The sequence below is a fragment of the Paroedura picta genome, chromosome 5 (assembly GCF_049243985.1).
Source record: "Paroedura picta isolate Pp20150507F chromosome 5, Ppicta_v3.0, whole genome shotgun sequence".
Classification (NCBI taxonomy): domain Eukaryota; kingdom Metazoa; phylum Chordata; class Lepidosauria; order Squamata; family Gekkonidae; genus Paroedura; species Paroedura picta.
In genome coordinates, this window is record NC_135373.1 from 74,776,770 (window position 1) to 74,795,608 (window position 18,839).

The following is an 18,839-nucleotide window of genomic DNA, read 5'->3' on the forward strand; positions in this document are numbered from 1 at the left end:
AACGTAACTTGTATAAATCAGCTCCTTTTTATCTTGCAGGGGTTTAGTGGCACTTCAGACTCTTCGTAAACTTGAGGAGCTTACAGGAAAACCTGTTCATCATCTCTTTGACTATATTTGTGGAGTGAGTACAGGTAAATATTCCAGAAATGAAATGGAAGTATGTTATACTTGTGATATTAAAACTCCCCTGTGCCAGCTGATAGCAATCTGTGCATTATTTGCACCCTGCAGTATTGGGTGGAGCTGCTGTTTAAGAGAAGCCTAGAAAAGTCTTGTTGCTGATTATGTAGACATTCCCTAGAGTTATGTTCATTTGTATACCAGTTGATTTGTAATAGAAGCCATTTTGAGTAGTCTTTTTCTGTTTGTTTATGATAAAGAAACTGGAAAAGTGAGTATCTTATTATACAACTTTGTAGATCACTTTCTTTCCTGACCTAGATGGCCCAGGCTACCCTGAGCTTGTCAGAACTAACACACTGCACAGAGGCAGGCAGTGGCAAACCACCTCTGAATGTCTCTTGTCTTGAAAACTCTACAGGTTGGCTGTAACTTGACACCATTTTCCACCGTCAGACAGAATTCCAACATTGGTATAGCAATTGGAATATTCACTGAGTATTCAGTGGCCTTGCCTTCAGTGGAAAAGGCATATTTGAACACGTTCAGAGCATGTTTTCTTGATGCAAAGCATGAGATTATAGTTGAATGGGTACCCATTAGGCCCTTCCTTGTCAATAGTGTGCCCTTTCCATTGAAGGCCTTCATGTAATCCTCTTTTATATAATGTCTTTAGTAGTGTAAATATTCTTCTTCCCCTTTGTTGATGGTGTAGGGAAGAGTGCTAAGTGGGATGGGGAGGTACAAACCACACTAGATGCCAAGCCCAGAGACACAAGAATGCAGTCCTGGATTTAAAGGGCCGAGGCTTTCCGGTTTTATGGAGTTTGTTTCTAATTTTTATTAGCTGTCACAAAAAGTAATGTAAATCTACATGTAAATAGCAGCATTATTAGTGAAATCCACAAGCACACTCAGTTGACATGGCTGATGGACTCCGGTAGTGCTGTACTCGTTCTTTTGCTTCCACGTTCTCTCCATGCTGTCTGGTACAAGTGCTGTATTTGTTGTTACAGTGCTGAGCTCCATCAGGCAACTGTTGCACTGGCACAACAATTAAACATTTCTCTTAAGCATCTATCTGCTCAGCAGCTTGTATAAGTACCTGCCAACCACTGTAAAAAAAAAAAACAACTTTACATTTTTTAGGAAAGCAATGGTCGATAAACTATCTTGAAATAGCTTGTATCTCTTTCTTAAGTCATTACTTCTGTTTTGGTAAATTCCTCTAGTGCTCAACGAATACTTTGGGTGAGTTCCAAAGGTTCTTTCCTGCTAATGAGAAAGTTTCTTAGAAGAAGCCTGTTAGTGGGAGGGTGTGTTTGAGCCCAATCTGAAGCATTCCTAATTTATTGTGAAATATGCCATAAAATATGCCAACCAGCACTGTGTGCTAGGTGGCATAAATTAATTAAAACAGGCTTTAAATTGCAAATCTTGATCTTGTTGATGGACAAGAGACTGGCTTGTTAAGATTTTATACGGATTCTTCAGTCTCCCTTGTAACTAACAGTGGATTAAGTTTTTCTGAGAGAACCATCTTTTGGAACTAATCCCCCCCCCCTCCCGCATATTGTCCTTCAACTTATTTTGAGGTCTGATCTTCCGTTTGGAGTACTAATGTTCAGATTTATGGTGCTATGTTAATGTCTTCTAATTGCATGTTTGGATTGCATTGTCTTGCTAGTAATACCTAGTGTCTTCCCTCCCCCCCTGCCCCTTTTCTGTTGCTACTAATTCAACCCAGTAGTGTGGAGCAACTAAGAGTTTATGTTTAAGCAACTAATGGAAAGGTACCAACAAAATATGATAGGGCTTATGCAGTTGTTTTAGAATGACTCCATATTTCCACAATGGCAGCCAAAGATATATTGACCTGGTATGTTACCCATTCATCTTTATTATTTGCTTAGAAATCTCAACAATTGAAGAAGCAGAATCCTTATTAAATAGGGAAATCAACTCCTGTCTGGCTTTTAGACATTCATGATATCTTAAAAGTCAATGGATTCAATGCAGTTAAGGTCACCGTTGTATGTTCTCTCTGAATACAGAATACCAGCATATCTGCTTGCCAAGACTGCAGATGATAGAGCATTAAGATGCACCAACATTAGGATACGTTTGATCACAAAAATACATTGGGATGCTAACGTAGGGAAATGAAGATAGAGCAACATTTTCTTGACCATATTATTGTACTTTTATATTCTAGATGTTTCAAATGAATTCCAGTCAGATGTTCATCAATATTTACTCTCCTCATCTGTTCTGTTGAAATCCTTAGGCACATTAGCGTACCATTCACCAGTTTATTCTAGTTGCTCTTATGTTTGTCTAATTTAATAAACCTAAGCAAACTTAGCTCAGGATCTGATTGCAGGATCTTTGAAGAGTGCTTGCACTCAAAAGCTCACACCTTGAATAAATCTTCTGATTTCATTTTATTTTGAATTAAAAGCCTTTCTCCTTCTTAAGAAGGAGCTTCTTAAGAAACTTCACTGACAGCAACTCTCAGAACATTGTCAGTACACATTTGGGGGCCCCCAATATACCATGAAGAACATTAATTAGCAGTATCCTCAGTTACAGCATTTGTCCATACACCAACCTCTTATAACAAATGGCCAGCTACCTTAAATACTCTGAGCACTGAAGGGTGCCTGTTGCCCCTATAAGTTGACCAGATTTTAACATTGGTAAAGCGGGACACCATTGACCAGGGGGGGTTCTTGATTAAAAATTTGGTCTATATGGAGCAACAAAAAGTTTCATAGAATGCATAAAACGCAAAAATAGTATTGTAATATATATTTTTAAAATTTCAATATAAGTACAATTTGCCAGGTACCCCCAGATGTCCCTCCAAAAGTGGGACAATCTGGTCACCTTACCCTTGGGGTATAAAAGAATCTAGCAGTTGCTTTCCCAATGCTGGTCACAACTCATATTACCAATGCCACATTGGTTTCTCTTCAGATTGTAATACCTAGAGTCAATGTTCCCCATGAGTGCTAGAAATATTGTATTTGTTTCCTACAAAGTTAGAAATACCTATGTTTAGAGTGCCCTACTCTTTAATAAGATTGACTTCTAAATAATAAATAGTAATAACAATTTTATTTTTATAGCCTGCCCTTCCCCGTTGGCTCAGGGTGGGTAAATATAGGCATGTACATGCAATAAAGTTACATTAATAGCAGTTGATAAGAATTTAACTGTCCAAATTAAATTATATTAAATTGTGTTACTAACTTATTAGGCCACCTCTATTAGGGTCTTGTGAAAGGGGATAGTTTGTGAGTGCTTCAAGGGTTTGGCATTGGTTACAGACCATTTAAGGCTTTTCTTCCGTTATATCTGCTTTTCAATCTCTTTACCTTGATAATGGAATGCCGTCCTACGTAGTGCATGTCTGCCAGTCTAATATTTTCTTAAAATCTCCTGTAAATTCTGCACTCATACAGTCCCAGAGCAGCATGACCGCAAAGAAACAAACAAGAAAGGAGAACCTGATTCAATTTGGCCACAGACTTGAGTCACAATATCAGATCTGCAAGTTTTCTGTCCTCCTGCTTTAATTTGTAAAGGAAATTGAAATTCAGAATGGTATAATGCTGAGCAACAACAATGCACTAACAGGGAACCATAAATCTTGCCCTGCCTTGCTGACAATTTCCTTGTTCATGTATGCAGGGCCAATAATTCAATCATGTTTTTTTCTTGAACACTAGATGGTGCTGTAAAAGAATGCTTAACTAAAAATCAATAGTAATATATATATAAAATATATAAAGGTACACGTTTCTTTATGCCTTTTAAAAATAAAAAATAAAGCTGCACCTTTTAAAAATACTTGTGTTCAGTAAAGTCACTTTTATTGTATTCGTATGTTTTTAAAACTTCATTAACTAAACTTAGTACTGTACTTACCAAAAGGAAGATGACTCTAACTTTAAGACAATCCCCTAAAAATTATACATACACTTGACTCATTAACATTGACAAAACTTGCTATAAATTTATTTATTTATATAATTCTGATTTGATTTTGTGTATATGTGACTGGTTTTATTTATTAGTAGTAATAATAATAATACCCACATTATACAAATCATTGTGTGGAATTGTATGTTTACCCATCTGGCTATCATATAACCTGCTTCAAATTTGTAAATATTTCTAGGTGCTATACTAGCATTTATGTTGGGGATATTTCATATCCCACTGGATGAGTGTGAAGAACTGTATCGCAAACTAGGAACTGATGTGTTCAAGCAAAATGTCATTGTTGGCACTGTTAAAATGGGCTGGAGCCATGCATTTTATGACAGTGAAAGTTGGGAGAAGATGCTTAAGTAAGTTAAACTTATTTAAATATTTGTGACAAATTGTTGGCTTTTCTAATTTCAGAACATAAAACAGTTCTAATGATGCCTTCCCATCATCTGTAGATTTGCATGACGGTACTTAGGCTGATGCACAGTATTAGAAAATATTAGTAGCATTGCAGTGACATGGCGAAATTGCAATTGGATATGTGATGCTACTATCATTGTTGTTCATATACAGATTACCCAACTATTTGAAAACTATGTTTTCTGGTTTAAAGAATAAAGTGAGCTGGGGAACTTTACTTATTTGTTCCATAGCACTGTTCATGACAGTTCATTTTGCCATTATATGTCACCCACTGAAAAATTTTGCTGTAAGAATTTCATCTGTGGTACACTCCCTATGTATACTTATCTTTCCAATTGTTATATTATAACATGTTCTTGCCATTGCTCTTTTCCTCAAAGCTAGGAAAACTCATAATATTGTAGAATAAAGAAACATCTTACTGAAGCATTTTTGAATGGGAACAAAAGTATTATAAATTTATTTTTAGTTACTAAAACTTGATCAATTATCAAATTTTAAAATATATCAGTAGTCATCTTTCTATTTTCATTCTTGCAAAAAATTGTATTTGAAAACTGTCTGGCATTAATGTTGGGGCATTAACTTCTGTCACAGCCAAACATTCTTGGTTAATCAACTTGTATGTCGTCTACATTAGGGAAAGTTACTAGCACCCTACTACCTGAAAGGCCTAGCCATAGTGATCCATGTGATGGTCACCTCTAGAATGGATTATTGTAACTCATTCCATGCAGGCCAACACTTGGCTATGATCTGGAAGTTACAGTAGGTACAAAATGCAGCTGTGTGGGTCATGACAGGGATCTCCATGGAGGGGCCCATATTCTACCTGCCTTCCATCAGTTGCATTGGTTAGCAGTGGCATTCCAGATCAAGCTCAAGAGGCTAGTATTAACCTTTAAGGCAGCAGTTCTCAACCTTACCTCCTCTGCGACCCCAACTCAGCAGTAGCTGGTGCAGTGGCAGCAGCAGCATGTGCACAACAATTGAAACAGCATGGAGGCAACCATTGCCATGGCTCTGCCACCCCATCCCCCGCTGCCTGCCACCAGGGCGGCAGGCAACCTGGCAACCCCGGGGAAGGGGCCAAGAGACCCCAAATGGGGTCACGACCCCAAGGTTGAGAACCACTACTTTAAGGCAATATGTAGTCTGCATCCTGTGTACCTACAGGACTGTCTCTCCCAGCATGTTCCCCAAAGAGCATATACAGATTTGCTGGTGATCCCTGGTCTCACCCATAGTCATGGCCATTTCGGCCCTGGATCCTGCCTGGAAATACCAACCAAATTCCGGGCCCTGACAGAACTAACAGAGTTCTGCAGGGCCTGTAAAATGGTACTCTACCAGTCTCATGGCTGACGTCAGGATGAAGAAGGAAAAACTCTGGGCCTCCCTCTACTTCTCAATTCTCCCATCTTAACATCTCTCACTAACTTCTACTGAATTAGAAGTTTATAAGCCTGCCTTTCTCCTAGTTTTTGGAAGAAAAATGAGCTTATAAAATTTTATATAAATATTTTGGGGTCGTGTGTCTAAAGGGAAAGTTTTAGAGGCATGAACAAAGGCTGGGGAAAAGTGTAGTAAGTGATCCTAAACTATGGCTAATCCTTGTGTTGACTGGTGTTCTATGTTTTGATGTTGTGGGAACCTTTGCACACTCAACCATTTAAGACCATGTTGAAACTGGTATATAGTTTAATTAATTGATAAACCAACCTTTTTGCAAGGGTTTCTTGCACATGGCTTTGGGTAAGACCCACATGAGACCAGATTTAAATCTTTGATGAGAAAAATGGGTTTAGAAGCTTTCTGACTCCATTATTATTAGATTTCAGCAGTCAGCACTGCTACATTTATAAAGGATTGGATCCAAAGGTGCACTTTGGTAAGTCAGAACATAGGGTTATCCTCAAGTTCATTGTTTTTTCATGCCTGTCTGCCATCCCCATGCCACTTTCCTGATTATTCTCCTGAACTTCAGGAGTGGCTTTTAAAGGATGAGCTATTACATGAAACTTTGACCAAATAGTTGTTTTTGTTTTTTTGTTTCTCAGTATACTTATCAGTCCAATATGAAATCCATGTTTCTAGCTAACTTTTTAATGTCTGAGGTTTTTGTTCCATTGTCTTTGTCAAGAATTGTCTGACCTTCATATCTTATAGACTAGTGATCTGATTCAGTGTTCAAACAAAAAGTTCATGGACCCATTTCCAGTAAAGATTTTTCTGGTATCCCAATCTGTTCAGTATAAATGTGCCTGTTAAAAAAACTTTCAGCATGGAGACAAGCACATTTAACTGCCTTATATTGAGACAAACCTTTGGTTTATCATTTATTTTAAACATTATAAAGAATACAATAAAGATATACCAGTTATAAAACAAAAGTCAGTTTAAAACAGCAGTTGGAACTGCCAGCAATAAAAACTGAATGAGTCAAAATTCACTGCTCCTGAGGGGGCAGGCACACTTTCCTGGGAAGGTTGTCCATAATCATGGCTGTTGCCATGGAAAAAGCCCTCTCTTGTTTACTCATCGGCTGAGCATCTAATTGATGGGACAGTCAGGAGGGCAACTCAGTCAGTCTTAATTCCAAGGCCAGGAGCATATGGGAAAAGACAGATCTTCAGATATTATTCTCAAGATATATAGGGATTCAAAGAACAAAACAAAACCTTGAAATGTCTCCCGAGCAGATCAGTACCCACTGTAATTGCTGTAGTGGCTGGGGCCATATACTCCTGAAATCTGGCCCTGACCTGCAGACTAGTCACAGTAATCTGTGTTAGCTGCAGCTTCTGAACAGTCTTCAAGGGTAGAATGTATTGCAGTAGTATAGATGTAACTGAAGCATGGATCATGATGGCTAGATCTAACTGCTCTAGGAATGGACACAGTTGACACACAAGCCAGAACTGGACAAACATACTCCAAGCCACAGTATCCACTTGGCTTTCTAAAGTGACCACTCCCAAACTGTGAATGTGGCTTTTGAAGGGGTGTTATAACTCTTGCAAGACAGGGGAGATATGAAGTTCCTGGTTTTCCATTCTACTAACCCAAAGAACTTGGCAGGATTATGTTTCAACTTATTTACTCACATCTAGCCTATTACTGCCTTCAAGCACAGGTTCAGAACATTGACAGTCTCCTTGGAATTTGGTAGAAAAGAAGGTTAGAGCTGGGTATCATCTGCATATTGGTAACATTGGAGCCCATACCTCCTGATAATCTCTGCCAGTGACTTCATATAGATATTAAGTAGAATGAGGGATGACATGGAGCCCTGTAACAACCCACAAGTCAACAGCCATGGGGTGAAGCAAGAGTCCCCCCCAACATTGTCTGCTGAAACCACCACCACCCATCAGACTTGAGCCACTGAAATACAGTGCCCCTTATTCCCAGTACTGAAAGAGGGCTTTGTAGGATGCATACTACTTTTTGGTAGTATTGCATGCCACTGAGAGATCCAGCAGCACTAGCAGTCATATTCCCCCTTTCTAGTTTTCTATAGAGGTTGTCAACCAAGGCAATCAACAGTTCCTGTCCCAAATCCTGGCATAAAGCCAATTTGAAATGTGTCCAGAAAACCAATCTCTTCCAAGATCCCCTGAAGCTGAGAAACAACAATTGACTTTTAGCACGTTGCCCATGAATAGAAGATTGGAGCCTGGCGGGAAACTTTCTAACATAGTAAAGGACACATTTTCAAAACAGGTCTGATGTGTTTTGTCTAACTGTGCTTCTTTAGGAAAACATTTTAATTGGAGGTGATGGGGACAGAATGTAGGACTTTATGAATAAAAACCAAATGCTCCACTAATAAGCCTCAGGCACTCCCTTGAGGCTTCGTTGTAGTGCAAAGGGTGTTAAAAATTTTGTACTTTTCAGGCTTACCTACAAGCTTAGACTAGTAAATATTTTAAGCTACAGAGGGGTTCTACTCAAAGCACTTCCAGTTGTGCAGCCATTGAGACAAAGACCACCCAGTAGCCAAAGCTGAGCATACAGATTACTGCCAGTTATCTGTGTGGGGATTGAAGGGAGACATTTTGGGGGGGGGGGGGTTGAATGCAGTCTTGCTTCCTTGCATACCCACGCCTAGATAGCTGATGGGACTAGCATGCTGCACTCACAGGCTGTCTTGTCTGCTGACTTGACAACCATACCATCAGCACCTGTTGTCATTCCTCATCCCATGTACAAACGTGGTAGAATCATGTTCTTAGCTGGATCATCAGAGTAAGTTAATTAAAATGGGGAATAAGATAAAACATATAGCTTGTTCAAATATATTTCAAGTTACATTTTTTCCCAATTCCTTCAGAGACAGAATGGGATCAGATGTTATGATTGAAACAGCAAGAAACCCAAGGTGCCCTAAGGTAAATGTGCTTTTTCAATTTTTACTGTCCTCCAAGCAGATAAGATAGTGGGGTAGGATCCAACCAGCTTTTGTGCTGGTGAGAAAAAAAGGAGAAATTCCTTTATGACCAAATAGGATTGTGCTGGGAATCATCCGATCTGTATGTACAAAAGTCAAGTGGTGTGAGGACTGTAGTAAGGGTGGGGGACTGAAATACTGTAAAGCTGACTACATCTAATCCAATATGAGTTTGAATCTTCAGTAGTTCAGGATAGGCTACTTTTTATGTTAAAAGCTTCAAATGCCCATTTTAAATATTTGTTAGACACTGAAACTTCATTTTGTTCCTAGTGATGTTGGAGTGTTATTTAATTTTATGTTTCAAACAGCCAAAAAGGAGTTATTGATTGTTCTAGACTATATCTGAGCCCACTACAACTTTAGAGATCAACTAGATTTGGTTGTGGGGAGAGGGATAAGTTTTCAAGAATCAAAGCTCCATTCTTTGGAGAGACTTGACTCTTAAAAGTTTATACTTCAAAAATATTATTAGTCTCTAAGTACTACTGGCCTTCAGCGCATCTACAGCAGGCCAACACAACTACCTTTGTGAATGAATCATGACTATTCTAAGGTGCATTGGTCAGCAGTGGTGGGAAACCAGAGGTGGGATAGGGTTCTCCACTGAGTTTTTGCCAACACTTGGTTGATATTGTGGATTAATAAAGTATGTATACTGCCACATTCCCTCTCATAGATTTGCCTTGCAGCTTGGAATTGTTCCTGGATCCAATATTTCTTGAAGTCCCTGTGTGGTTAACTTGCAGACAATTTCTAAAGTTATTTTTCTGCATACCTGGAGTGTTCCTAGGTATAGTGCAATCCCTACCTTATCTGTGGTTGGCCCAGTGCTACAGTTTTGACATGCTGTGCTGAGGCCAGCCAGCTTACTGCTGGGTACAGTGATTCACCCCTAAAACTAATTTTGAAGCATGTCTTTTGTTTTATGTTATTCTCTCACTGGCCTGGTATGTATAATTATTTAGTATCTGTCTTGGCTAAAAAAAGAAACCCTTTTCAGCAGAAAACAACTAGCATGCTTTAGTGGTTACTGTTAATGGTGAATGTTTAAGTGTGGGAGTGATTCTTTCTTCCTAATTCCACCCCCCGACGCATTGCGCAGCAACTTGGTTTCATATTCTGCCACATTACTTTTCCCCCTTACATATAAGAACAAAAGGCTAGTATCTAGCTAAGAATTTCTAATGCATAGCTATTGAATAGTTTGCAAATTTATCATTGCTTTGTAAAAGAAATTCAAAGTGCATCTATATATGGAAAAGTTGTAAGATAATTACATCTTACAATTTTTGACAGCTGTGGGTACATATTTTAATGTTCCACCTCCCATTTTATTTAAAGCTTTCCAACTGTGAGATGAAAGAATACAATACAAAATCTTCCAGATGTCTTCCACTGTGTTGGACACATTCTTGACACTATTCAGGTTTCACCTTCCCTTGCTTTCCTAGTTAAAAGATGGAAGTCCTGTTTCAGTAATTCTCTAGCTGTTTTTCTGTGGGAGTATTTTGAAAAGGCTTCCCAGGATCCAAAGCAGAAGGACAAAAGAGAATTAAATGGCTTTAGAGGTTGGTGATGGTAATGAGAGCCACAAAGACAACAAGAAAGCTAAGAAATAGAATTGTACATGTGAAGTGCCATCAAGTCATAGTTTTTAAGGCAAGTGGGGAGCGGAAATGTTTTGCCATTACCTTCCTCTGCAGGGTCTTACTTGGTGGTCTTCCTCCCAAGTGTCAACCCTGCTTCTGAGCTTCTGAGATCTGACAAGATCAGGCTATGAACTTTTATTCATGGCAGCAGCTTCCCCGCGCTGCCACCGTGCTGTTGTGGCGGGGCACAATGCCCCGCCGTTTTCCGTGTACGCAGGGGAGCAGGGCATGCTGGGTTGCCCTGGCGTAACGCGTGCGTCCGCGCTTTACACCGGGGCCAGGAGGGCCGGATCGCTGATGGCCGAGGTAAGTGAAGCAGCGGGGGGGAGGGGGGAGGAGCCAGGCCCGCTCCACACACACTAGTGGGGCCAGGGGATCGCCCCTGCCAGCTCTGTGATTCCACAGAGCCTGCAGGGGCACTGCAGGTCGAGCCTGGGCGGGCTGATAGGCCTGGTACTGGCGATTATGTACAGCGCTGGCCTGCCGCAGCCCCGACTTACGCAGGAAGCTACGCAAGATCCCGCGTTTGCTTAACGCGGGCCTTCCGTAGCCCTGGGCTGGGAGGTGCTGGCAGCGGCAGCGAGCGTTATCGGGGATTTTCCTCGAAGCGCTGCTGCCGCCAACGCAGGCATTATAGCCCATGCATAATGGGCCTATATCATGCCAGCTTCCCTCCAATTAAAATTACTATCCACTAAAGTTAGCTTTATGTACTGTATTACCATCAAAGGCTACTAGTGGAACTGGAAATCTAGGTTCATGATTTATGCCAAGCTTAATGTCTTCAGAGAATAGTGGGGTGCTTCCTCTTAAAATATTAAGATGAGTTGCTAAATTCTGAGAACATGATACTGTCAAGTCAAGTTTAATTAATACAGTATTGCAGCCAGATAAACCATTGGTAATAAGCTCTGTACAACAAAAATAAAATTTTCTAAGAACTGATGAGAAAGTTTAGAATAGTTAAAATTCCATGGTTGCCAGATACATTTTAAAAATTACATAGCAGAAGCTTCCTAAGTAACCTTGTACCAGTCGCATACTTTTTCTAACCTCCCTGATGAGGTTATTGTGAGAATAAAATGGAAAACAACTTAAGCTGTTTTAAGTTCCATTCAGGGAGAAAACCAGGGCATAAATGAAATAAATAGTAATGGAAACAGAAATAATAGTAATATGAGTTGCATTTTATATCCTATTTTTCATTACCCCAAGAAATCTCAAATATACTTGCAATTGCCTTCCTTTCCTCTCCACACAACAGACATTTTTGAGGTAGGGGAGGCTGAGACAACTGCTCTAACAGGACTGTGACTTGCACAAGGTCACCCATCTGGCTGCATGTAGAGGACTACGGAATCAAACCTGGCTCTCCAGATTATAGGCCACCGCTCTTAACTGTTATACCAAGTTAGCGCTGTTCTGTCACAAATGCTTCCAATGTGGCTGTAGTCATTGGAATCTCCACCATTATTTTCTAACTCAGTAATAAATTATGGTAGGATTTAAATATCCTGATTTCCTTAGATCTGAGGGTCAGGTTTAAATATTGTTTCATATTCCAAACTTGGGGTGATAACAGATTTTTAAATTTTATTTATTTCAATTTTTATACTGCTCCCCCCCTAAGACAAGCAGTCTCATGGTAGTGTATATTTAATTTGTAATATCAGTTTCATCACATTAAAACAATAAAATACATAAAATTAATTAAAACTATTAAAACAGTTTAAGAGTATCACTAAATGTCGGTAAACAGTTGGTATCAATTCTGGTTCTCTAAATGAGAGAGGAGGTGTGATGGAAGCAAGTGAGGGAGACCTAACTAGCTGGCATAGATGTATTTCTGCTGGCCTCAACCATAAGCTTGGTGGAAGAGCTCCATTTTGCAGGTCCTGTGGAACTGAGTAAGCTTGATCAGGGCTCTGGTCTCCTCTGGGAACTCATTCCATCAGGCAAGAGCCAGGGCTGAGAAAACCCTGGCTCTGGTTGATGCCAAGTATACCTCCTTGGGGCCAGGGACATTTAGCCAGTTGGCATTGGCTGATCATAACACTCTATGAGGGACATATTCAGACATGTATTTCTTTTTCTACACTGAGCAACAAAAATAACAAGTGAAAATGTTTATGTGTGTAAAGTCTGACTGGGAACAGATTAGGGTTTAAGGTCTAGTGATTCAAATGGATGTCATTTATGGCTCAGTTCATAGCTAAAGAAGGGTTATGATGCACATAAATAAAAACTATTCTCTGTCTATAGCCTAGTTTTCATTTATCTTCTATGTATTTTATGTTGCCTGTCATCACAAAAATTTTGAGGCAGCTAAGTAAGACTAGCTAAGGCTCTATCAAAATTCTTGGAAGGAAGGGAATAATGAATTCATTATAATGTGGATATCTTTCAAAGCAATTACCAGTCATCTCCCAATAGAAACTGCTGAGCTGCCTTAACTAGTAAGGTAGCCTGTCTTCACCTGTTGTAGCTGTGATGAAATTATCTCTTGCTGGGGCAAGATAAAGAGAGTCATTTCAGCAGTCATTTCCAATTCTGAAAGAGAATGGGTTTGATTAAAAATGGAAAAACAGTAACTCTTCTATTGATCCTTGCCCATCCTAGCTGCTAAAATGATGTAAGGACTACATCAACAACCCTTTAGCATCTTCGAGTGGTTCCAGACTTCTAAAATCCTAATGTCCCATTTTGTTGATTATACTGATTCTCTATGTGTAATTTGCTTTTTTGGTATCAATAGAGAAAGGACAGTGTCCTTTTCCTAAGTATCAATGCTAATTTAATGAAGGATTCTTTAACTTTCTTCATTTGTAGAAGATCTATAACTAAGTTACTAATAACATACTAATATGTTTTAGTGAGAACTCTAAACATTATACTGGCATTTAAGGAGGAGTTTTAAATATCAAGCTACATTTTTTCTAGCTGGTTGAGTACTTACTCCACAGGTTCCTAGTGATAGTGTCCCCAAAATATTAGTAGATATATCTAGTCAGAGATGTTAGTTATGACAGAGTCCACAACGTGGCATATATGGCCACCGTTATGCCTGTCAGCACTTTTTCTGGTGCTTGCCAAGTTTTCCTAGAAAGCACATAGGGCCAGATGGGACCTGTTAAGTTTTTTTCTGTGATTCTGATCTGAGTTTGTGGTATAAGTCACAATTGACTTTGGGTAAATTACTTTACTTAACAGGTCCCAAACAATGGTGTGATAGTCTAAAAATACAGTGAGACTAGTTTCTGACTAAACATGATAGGGCTGCATGGCTAAAATGCTTAATGCATCTAACTGGAATTTCTACTGAAGTCATCAGTTTGCTCCAATTGGAATGTATTTTTTATAACTTCGGTAGCAGTTGAGAATAACATCATGATGTATTTTATTCACTTTTCTAACATTTCTTTATGTTCCTATCAAAACCTGGCCAAAATGCCGCACTGTATAGTGGTGCAAGGAGCTCTCACCAGCCCTTCAGCTCCAACTGTCATTATTACAAGGAATCATGCAGAATGAAAATAGCTGGTCTTTTTAAGATAAATGCTGAGGTAAGGGTAGCTAGGGAGAAGGATTTTTTTTTTTTTGCAGTTGCATAAGTCTGTATAATGCCTGAAAAATGAAGACACAGCTTAGAATGTGTGCTTAATTTATGTGTATGCAAGAAGATATTTTTAAACAATATGTTCATTTGTAAAACAATATTTTCAGGCTTGTGGTCCCTGGCCCCAAAGAAGTCTGGCTGGTGCAATGAGCTACCAGAAAACAGCAGGGTCCTGTTGGAGCTCACTGAATTCTGCAGGGCCTCTAAAACTCTTCCAGAAGGCCTATGGTTTCCCTCCTATATCACACGCTACATCGCACCCTATCTAGGGTCCTGGCTGTAGACTTCTGGATCTTAGATTTTAGACTTTCAGACTTTAGAAATTTAACATGGTTTAAATGTGATTAATTGTATTACAGTGTACATGCTGTCCACCACCTTGAGTCTGCCTTGGCAAAGGGCGAGTTATAAATTAAAATAAATATTTAAATGTCATTACATTATAACAGAGCTTCTACCTGAAATGTTGAGGGGCTGCAATTAGAATTACGCATCATCTCATCCCGATACCTTGTGGTTGGCTCACCATTTTGTGACTGTGCTTATAAGAATTCCACGGAGGCCCAGAGGCTCAAAAGGTTTAGGGATATCTGACTTGTGAAATATGGACCCAGGAACCAATTTGCAGTTCAATTTTATGGGGAAAGCTGCTTTTTTGAAGCAAGCATAGCTTATACAGTGGCTAAAAAGTCTGTGTGAATTTAAATAAAATTTGGTCTTAATGTGCATCAGTTTAAAAGTGTAGAAGCATGGAATAGTCTAATTTACAGTATAGGACTGCTGGTAAGGATACCTTGTAACTAGTCATCTTAAAAGGCTACCTTAATAATGGGGTTGGGAGGAAATCTGACTATGAAGGAATGTAGACACGTTTTATAGGTTCAGCAATCTACCTCTTAAACTACTAAATGTACTTAAGCGAGCACAACCAATCAGGATATTGTAATAGCACTAAGCAGTTGAATTCTGGTTAATTATTAATAGATCCTTTAAGCACCTATTAGCATTTTAAACATTTCTGAACATGAGAGGAAAGACTTAGAATGTTTAAAGAGTTTGAAGTTTGTGTGAACTTCTGTTGAGAATAATTAACTCAGGTTGAATCTACATTATGTATTGACTAGTATCAAAGCCCATTTTAAAAATTGGCTTGAAAGGGGCGGCAGGCAGGAGGGTGTGAGAGGGTGGCTGCAGCTCCCTTGGGCCCGCAAAGTGGGCTAAAGGGATTGGAAAGCCCACCCCCCGATGCCAGCAACAGGGCTTTGTAGCCTGCAGGCAGGCTCCAAACTCCCCCCCCCCATCTCCCTCCCAGCAGGAGTGTACCTGTAGGTCGCAAAGCCCTGTCGATGCCTCTCTCCTCATGGGCGACAATGGAGGCCACAGCCACAAGGCTTCTAGTAGGCAAGGAGGGAGGGTGGAAGCTGGAGGGGGAGGGCCAATGAGGGTGGACCTGAACGGACAGGGCCCCGGACAGTCTCCTCCCAGGAGGCTATTTCTCAAATATAAGGTAGCGAAATAATGTTAAGGATGTCTAAACTTTTCTGAAAACAGCTCTGTAGCAGCTTCTAGATCAGTATTCTGTTACTCGCTATCAAGCATTACTTGTTATGTTGTCAAAATATTTTATTTATTTATTTATTTATTATATTTATATACCGCCCTTCCCCGAAGGCTCAGGATGGTTTACAGAGAACAGGAAAAGATAACTTATGGTAACAGATGATAACAGTAATAACATTATAACAACAAATATTATTGGTAGGCCACATTTCTCAGTCACCGTTTATTTATCAAGGGCCAAGAACATCCAGACATTGTGTAATTGTTTAAGTATATCTTCCTATATATCAATGAAGTAGTTTGTGTGGGCTAATTTTTGTAAAGCCTGAAAATACTCATAATTGTCTGCTAAAATATAAGAAATTGGTTTCAGGTAGCTTATTGTTTTCAACAGGAGGAAATTAAGTCAGAATGTAATTTACAAAAGTGAATTGTAAACATTCAGTTTGTACCAAATTAAACTTGTAGAAAAACAGTTGTAATAATGAGATTATTCAATTTGGGGGGTTTCTCTCTGTTGCTAGGTTGCTGCAATAAGCACTATTGTAAACCGAGGAACACCACTGAAAGCCTTTGTATTTAGAAATTACAATCACCTACCTGGAGTCAAGTCTCATTATCTTGGAGGTTGTCAGTATAAATTATGGCAAGCAATTCGTGCATCATCTGCTGCACCAGGCTACTTCCAGGAGTATGTTCTGGGCAATGACCTTCATCAGGTTAGTTGTGACATTTCCATTTCAATATTTTGACTTCTGAAATACTGCTAAGGCAAGTCTTAGTTTCACAATTGTAGCACTGCACCATACCCACAGAAGTTCCTCAAGAAGCCGTTACTACCTGCAGATCTTGGCTCTGTATTTCTTGGGTTTGTTCAAGTGCTATGTATAAAATCTCTGCTGAAAAAGAGAGCTTCCTGTATTCTATATGTTTGTCACTTACAAATAATTCAAGTACTTGTAAACTTTCAATTGCATTTTTCAGACATTATGAGGCTCTGGACCTGCTTCCTCTTTCACCCCTTAAAGTAAGCCAGAGAGAATTGGCCATTGCTAGTTGGTTGCATTACTTTTTAGTTAATTTTGTACAACATCGTGGATATTTGTAGTCATCTTCTGATGTCCTTAACCCATTTATAATGATGCTATGGTGCTATGCTCTCTAGCAACATTCTGCATGTTTCAAACTATGTTGACAAACCTTAACAGCAAGGAGCCTGCAGTGGAGATTGTGTGCTGGTGCTAATTAGTGGATACAAGAGCCCTTTGATATGTGGCATTAAAAATTCATTGTCTTTGGTTCTTCCTTTCACTAATGAGCCATCTAAGTATGCTAGTTCTTTGATGTGTGACAGAATTCAGAGAGACTAAGAGAACTGCTTCGGATTTTCTAATTTGCTACAGGACAAGCACTTTCTATCACCCCCCCCCAAGTATACATATGCTTGTTCCATATTTACATTTCTACATAGACATTTCATGCCACTTAAAGAAATGAACTTCTACAGAAACCTTCATAAGGCAAATAATCATTTAACCAAAGGTTAGAAGAAAGCACATTAGTTAAAATCAACTCAAATGTTTGTGGTAGTAGTGTTGTTGTCAGCCATTCAGTCATGTCTGACTCTTGGCAATTCCATGACACAGCTGCCACCACAATCCCCAGTCCTGCACCATCTCCCTCAGCTGTACAATGTTCTGATTGTGTCCAACCACTGTGTTCTTTGTTGGCCTGTTTTCCTTTTTCCACTGACCAATCTTAGCATAATGGCTTTCTCCAATGAGTTGGATCTCATGTTATGGCCAAAACAAGTGAGCTGGAGTTTCCTGATTTTACCTACCAATGATATATCAGACTTTATGTGATGTAATATTTCCTTGCTTGTGACTTTTGCTGTCCACAGAACCCGCAAAAGCCTTCTCCAACACCAGAGTTCAAATGAATTGGTTCTTCTCTTGTCTGATTTTTTCATGATGGATATGATAAAGGAAATAAATGTATAGCTGGATTCAGATAGTAGGGAGATTTCTACTTGCAGAATCTGACTTTCCAAATGTCTTGGTTTTCCACAACTTTTCTCCTGCGTAACCCCAACACTGCTCTTGAAGGGATAGTTCCTTTTAAAAATGGGAAATATGTGAAAGTTATGGAAATATTTGAATGAATGAGTTTCATGCTGACAGGGAATCATTTGAGCTAATCCAGGGAAATGTTTGTTTCAGCATAGTTTCCTTGAAAGTAAATCAGGTGACCCAGCTGCATGGAATTTGGGGTGGAATTATTTAGAATTAACAAGATTTTTAAAGTGTGTGTTTGCAAACTCTCAGTGTATTGGGGATTTCTAGAACTATTCTTATGTTCATAGTCTGGCATTTAGCAACAGTCTAACTCCCAAGATTGTCTTTGACGGACATCAACTGTCATGCAGGCAAACTCTTGAAGTTTAATTTACATTTTCTCACGCATCTGGGGTTGAAAGTTCAAACCAAGAGGCACTATTAGCTATGAGTTCATACACAATTCAGTGTGGTATAAAAATGAGGATGATAGGCTGTGCTGCTTCTTGGTAAAGCTGTGGCAATTGCCTCAGACAGTTTATCAGAAACGATAAACCAGAATCTAACCCATTTTAGGACAATGTGTCTCAAGGCATGTTTGGCTAGCAGCGAAAAAGGGCAAATACATGGGATCACCTCTAGTTGATTTTCAGTCACAATTAAAAGCAGGAGATGAAAACACTTGTCTATACCTGAACTGGAGCTTTAGAGTAGAAGATAGACTGTTTTCAAAGCCTTCTTTACTTTGATGTGTACAGTGATTTTGGTCAAAAGAATGTATTTGCAGTAGCTTATTAGTCTTTCACAGTGTCCTGGTTCAGGCAGGCAACTGCAATAGGCATTGTCCAAAAACATTCCAGGGTCAAAGTACAGCTATTCTGTTGTCCAAACATCAAATCAGAAGGGCATATCGGAAAAGCACAAGTCAGGTCACGATCCAGAAGGGTCTACGTACA

At 39.3% G+C, this 18,839-nt stretch overlaps 1 protein-coding gene across 1 annotated transcript in view; it reads left to right on the forward strand.

Moving 5' to 3' along the window:
- PNPLA8 (patatin like domain 8, phospholipase A2) overlaps positions 1 to 18,839 on the forward strand; it is a 51,210-nt gene that overhangs the window by 13,496 nt on the left and 18,875 nt on the right. The window contains exons 5-8 of the mRNA XM_077338524.1: positions 40 to 134; positions 4,310 to 4,481; positions 8,882 to 8,939; positions 16,351 to 16,545. Coding sequence (XP_077194639.1) covers positions 40 to 134; positions 4,310 to 4,481; positions 8,882 to 8,939; positions 16,351 to 16,545 — 520 coding nt within the window. The remainder of the gene's footprint in view (positions 1 to 39; positions 135 to 4,309; positions 4,482 to 8,881; positions 8,940 to 16,350; positions 16,546 to 18,839) is intronic.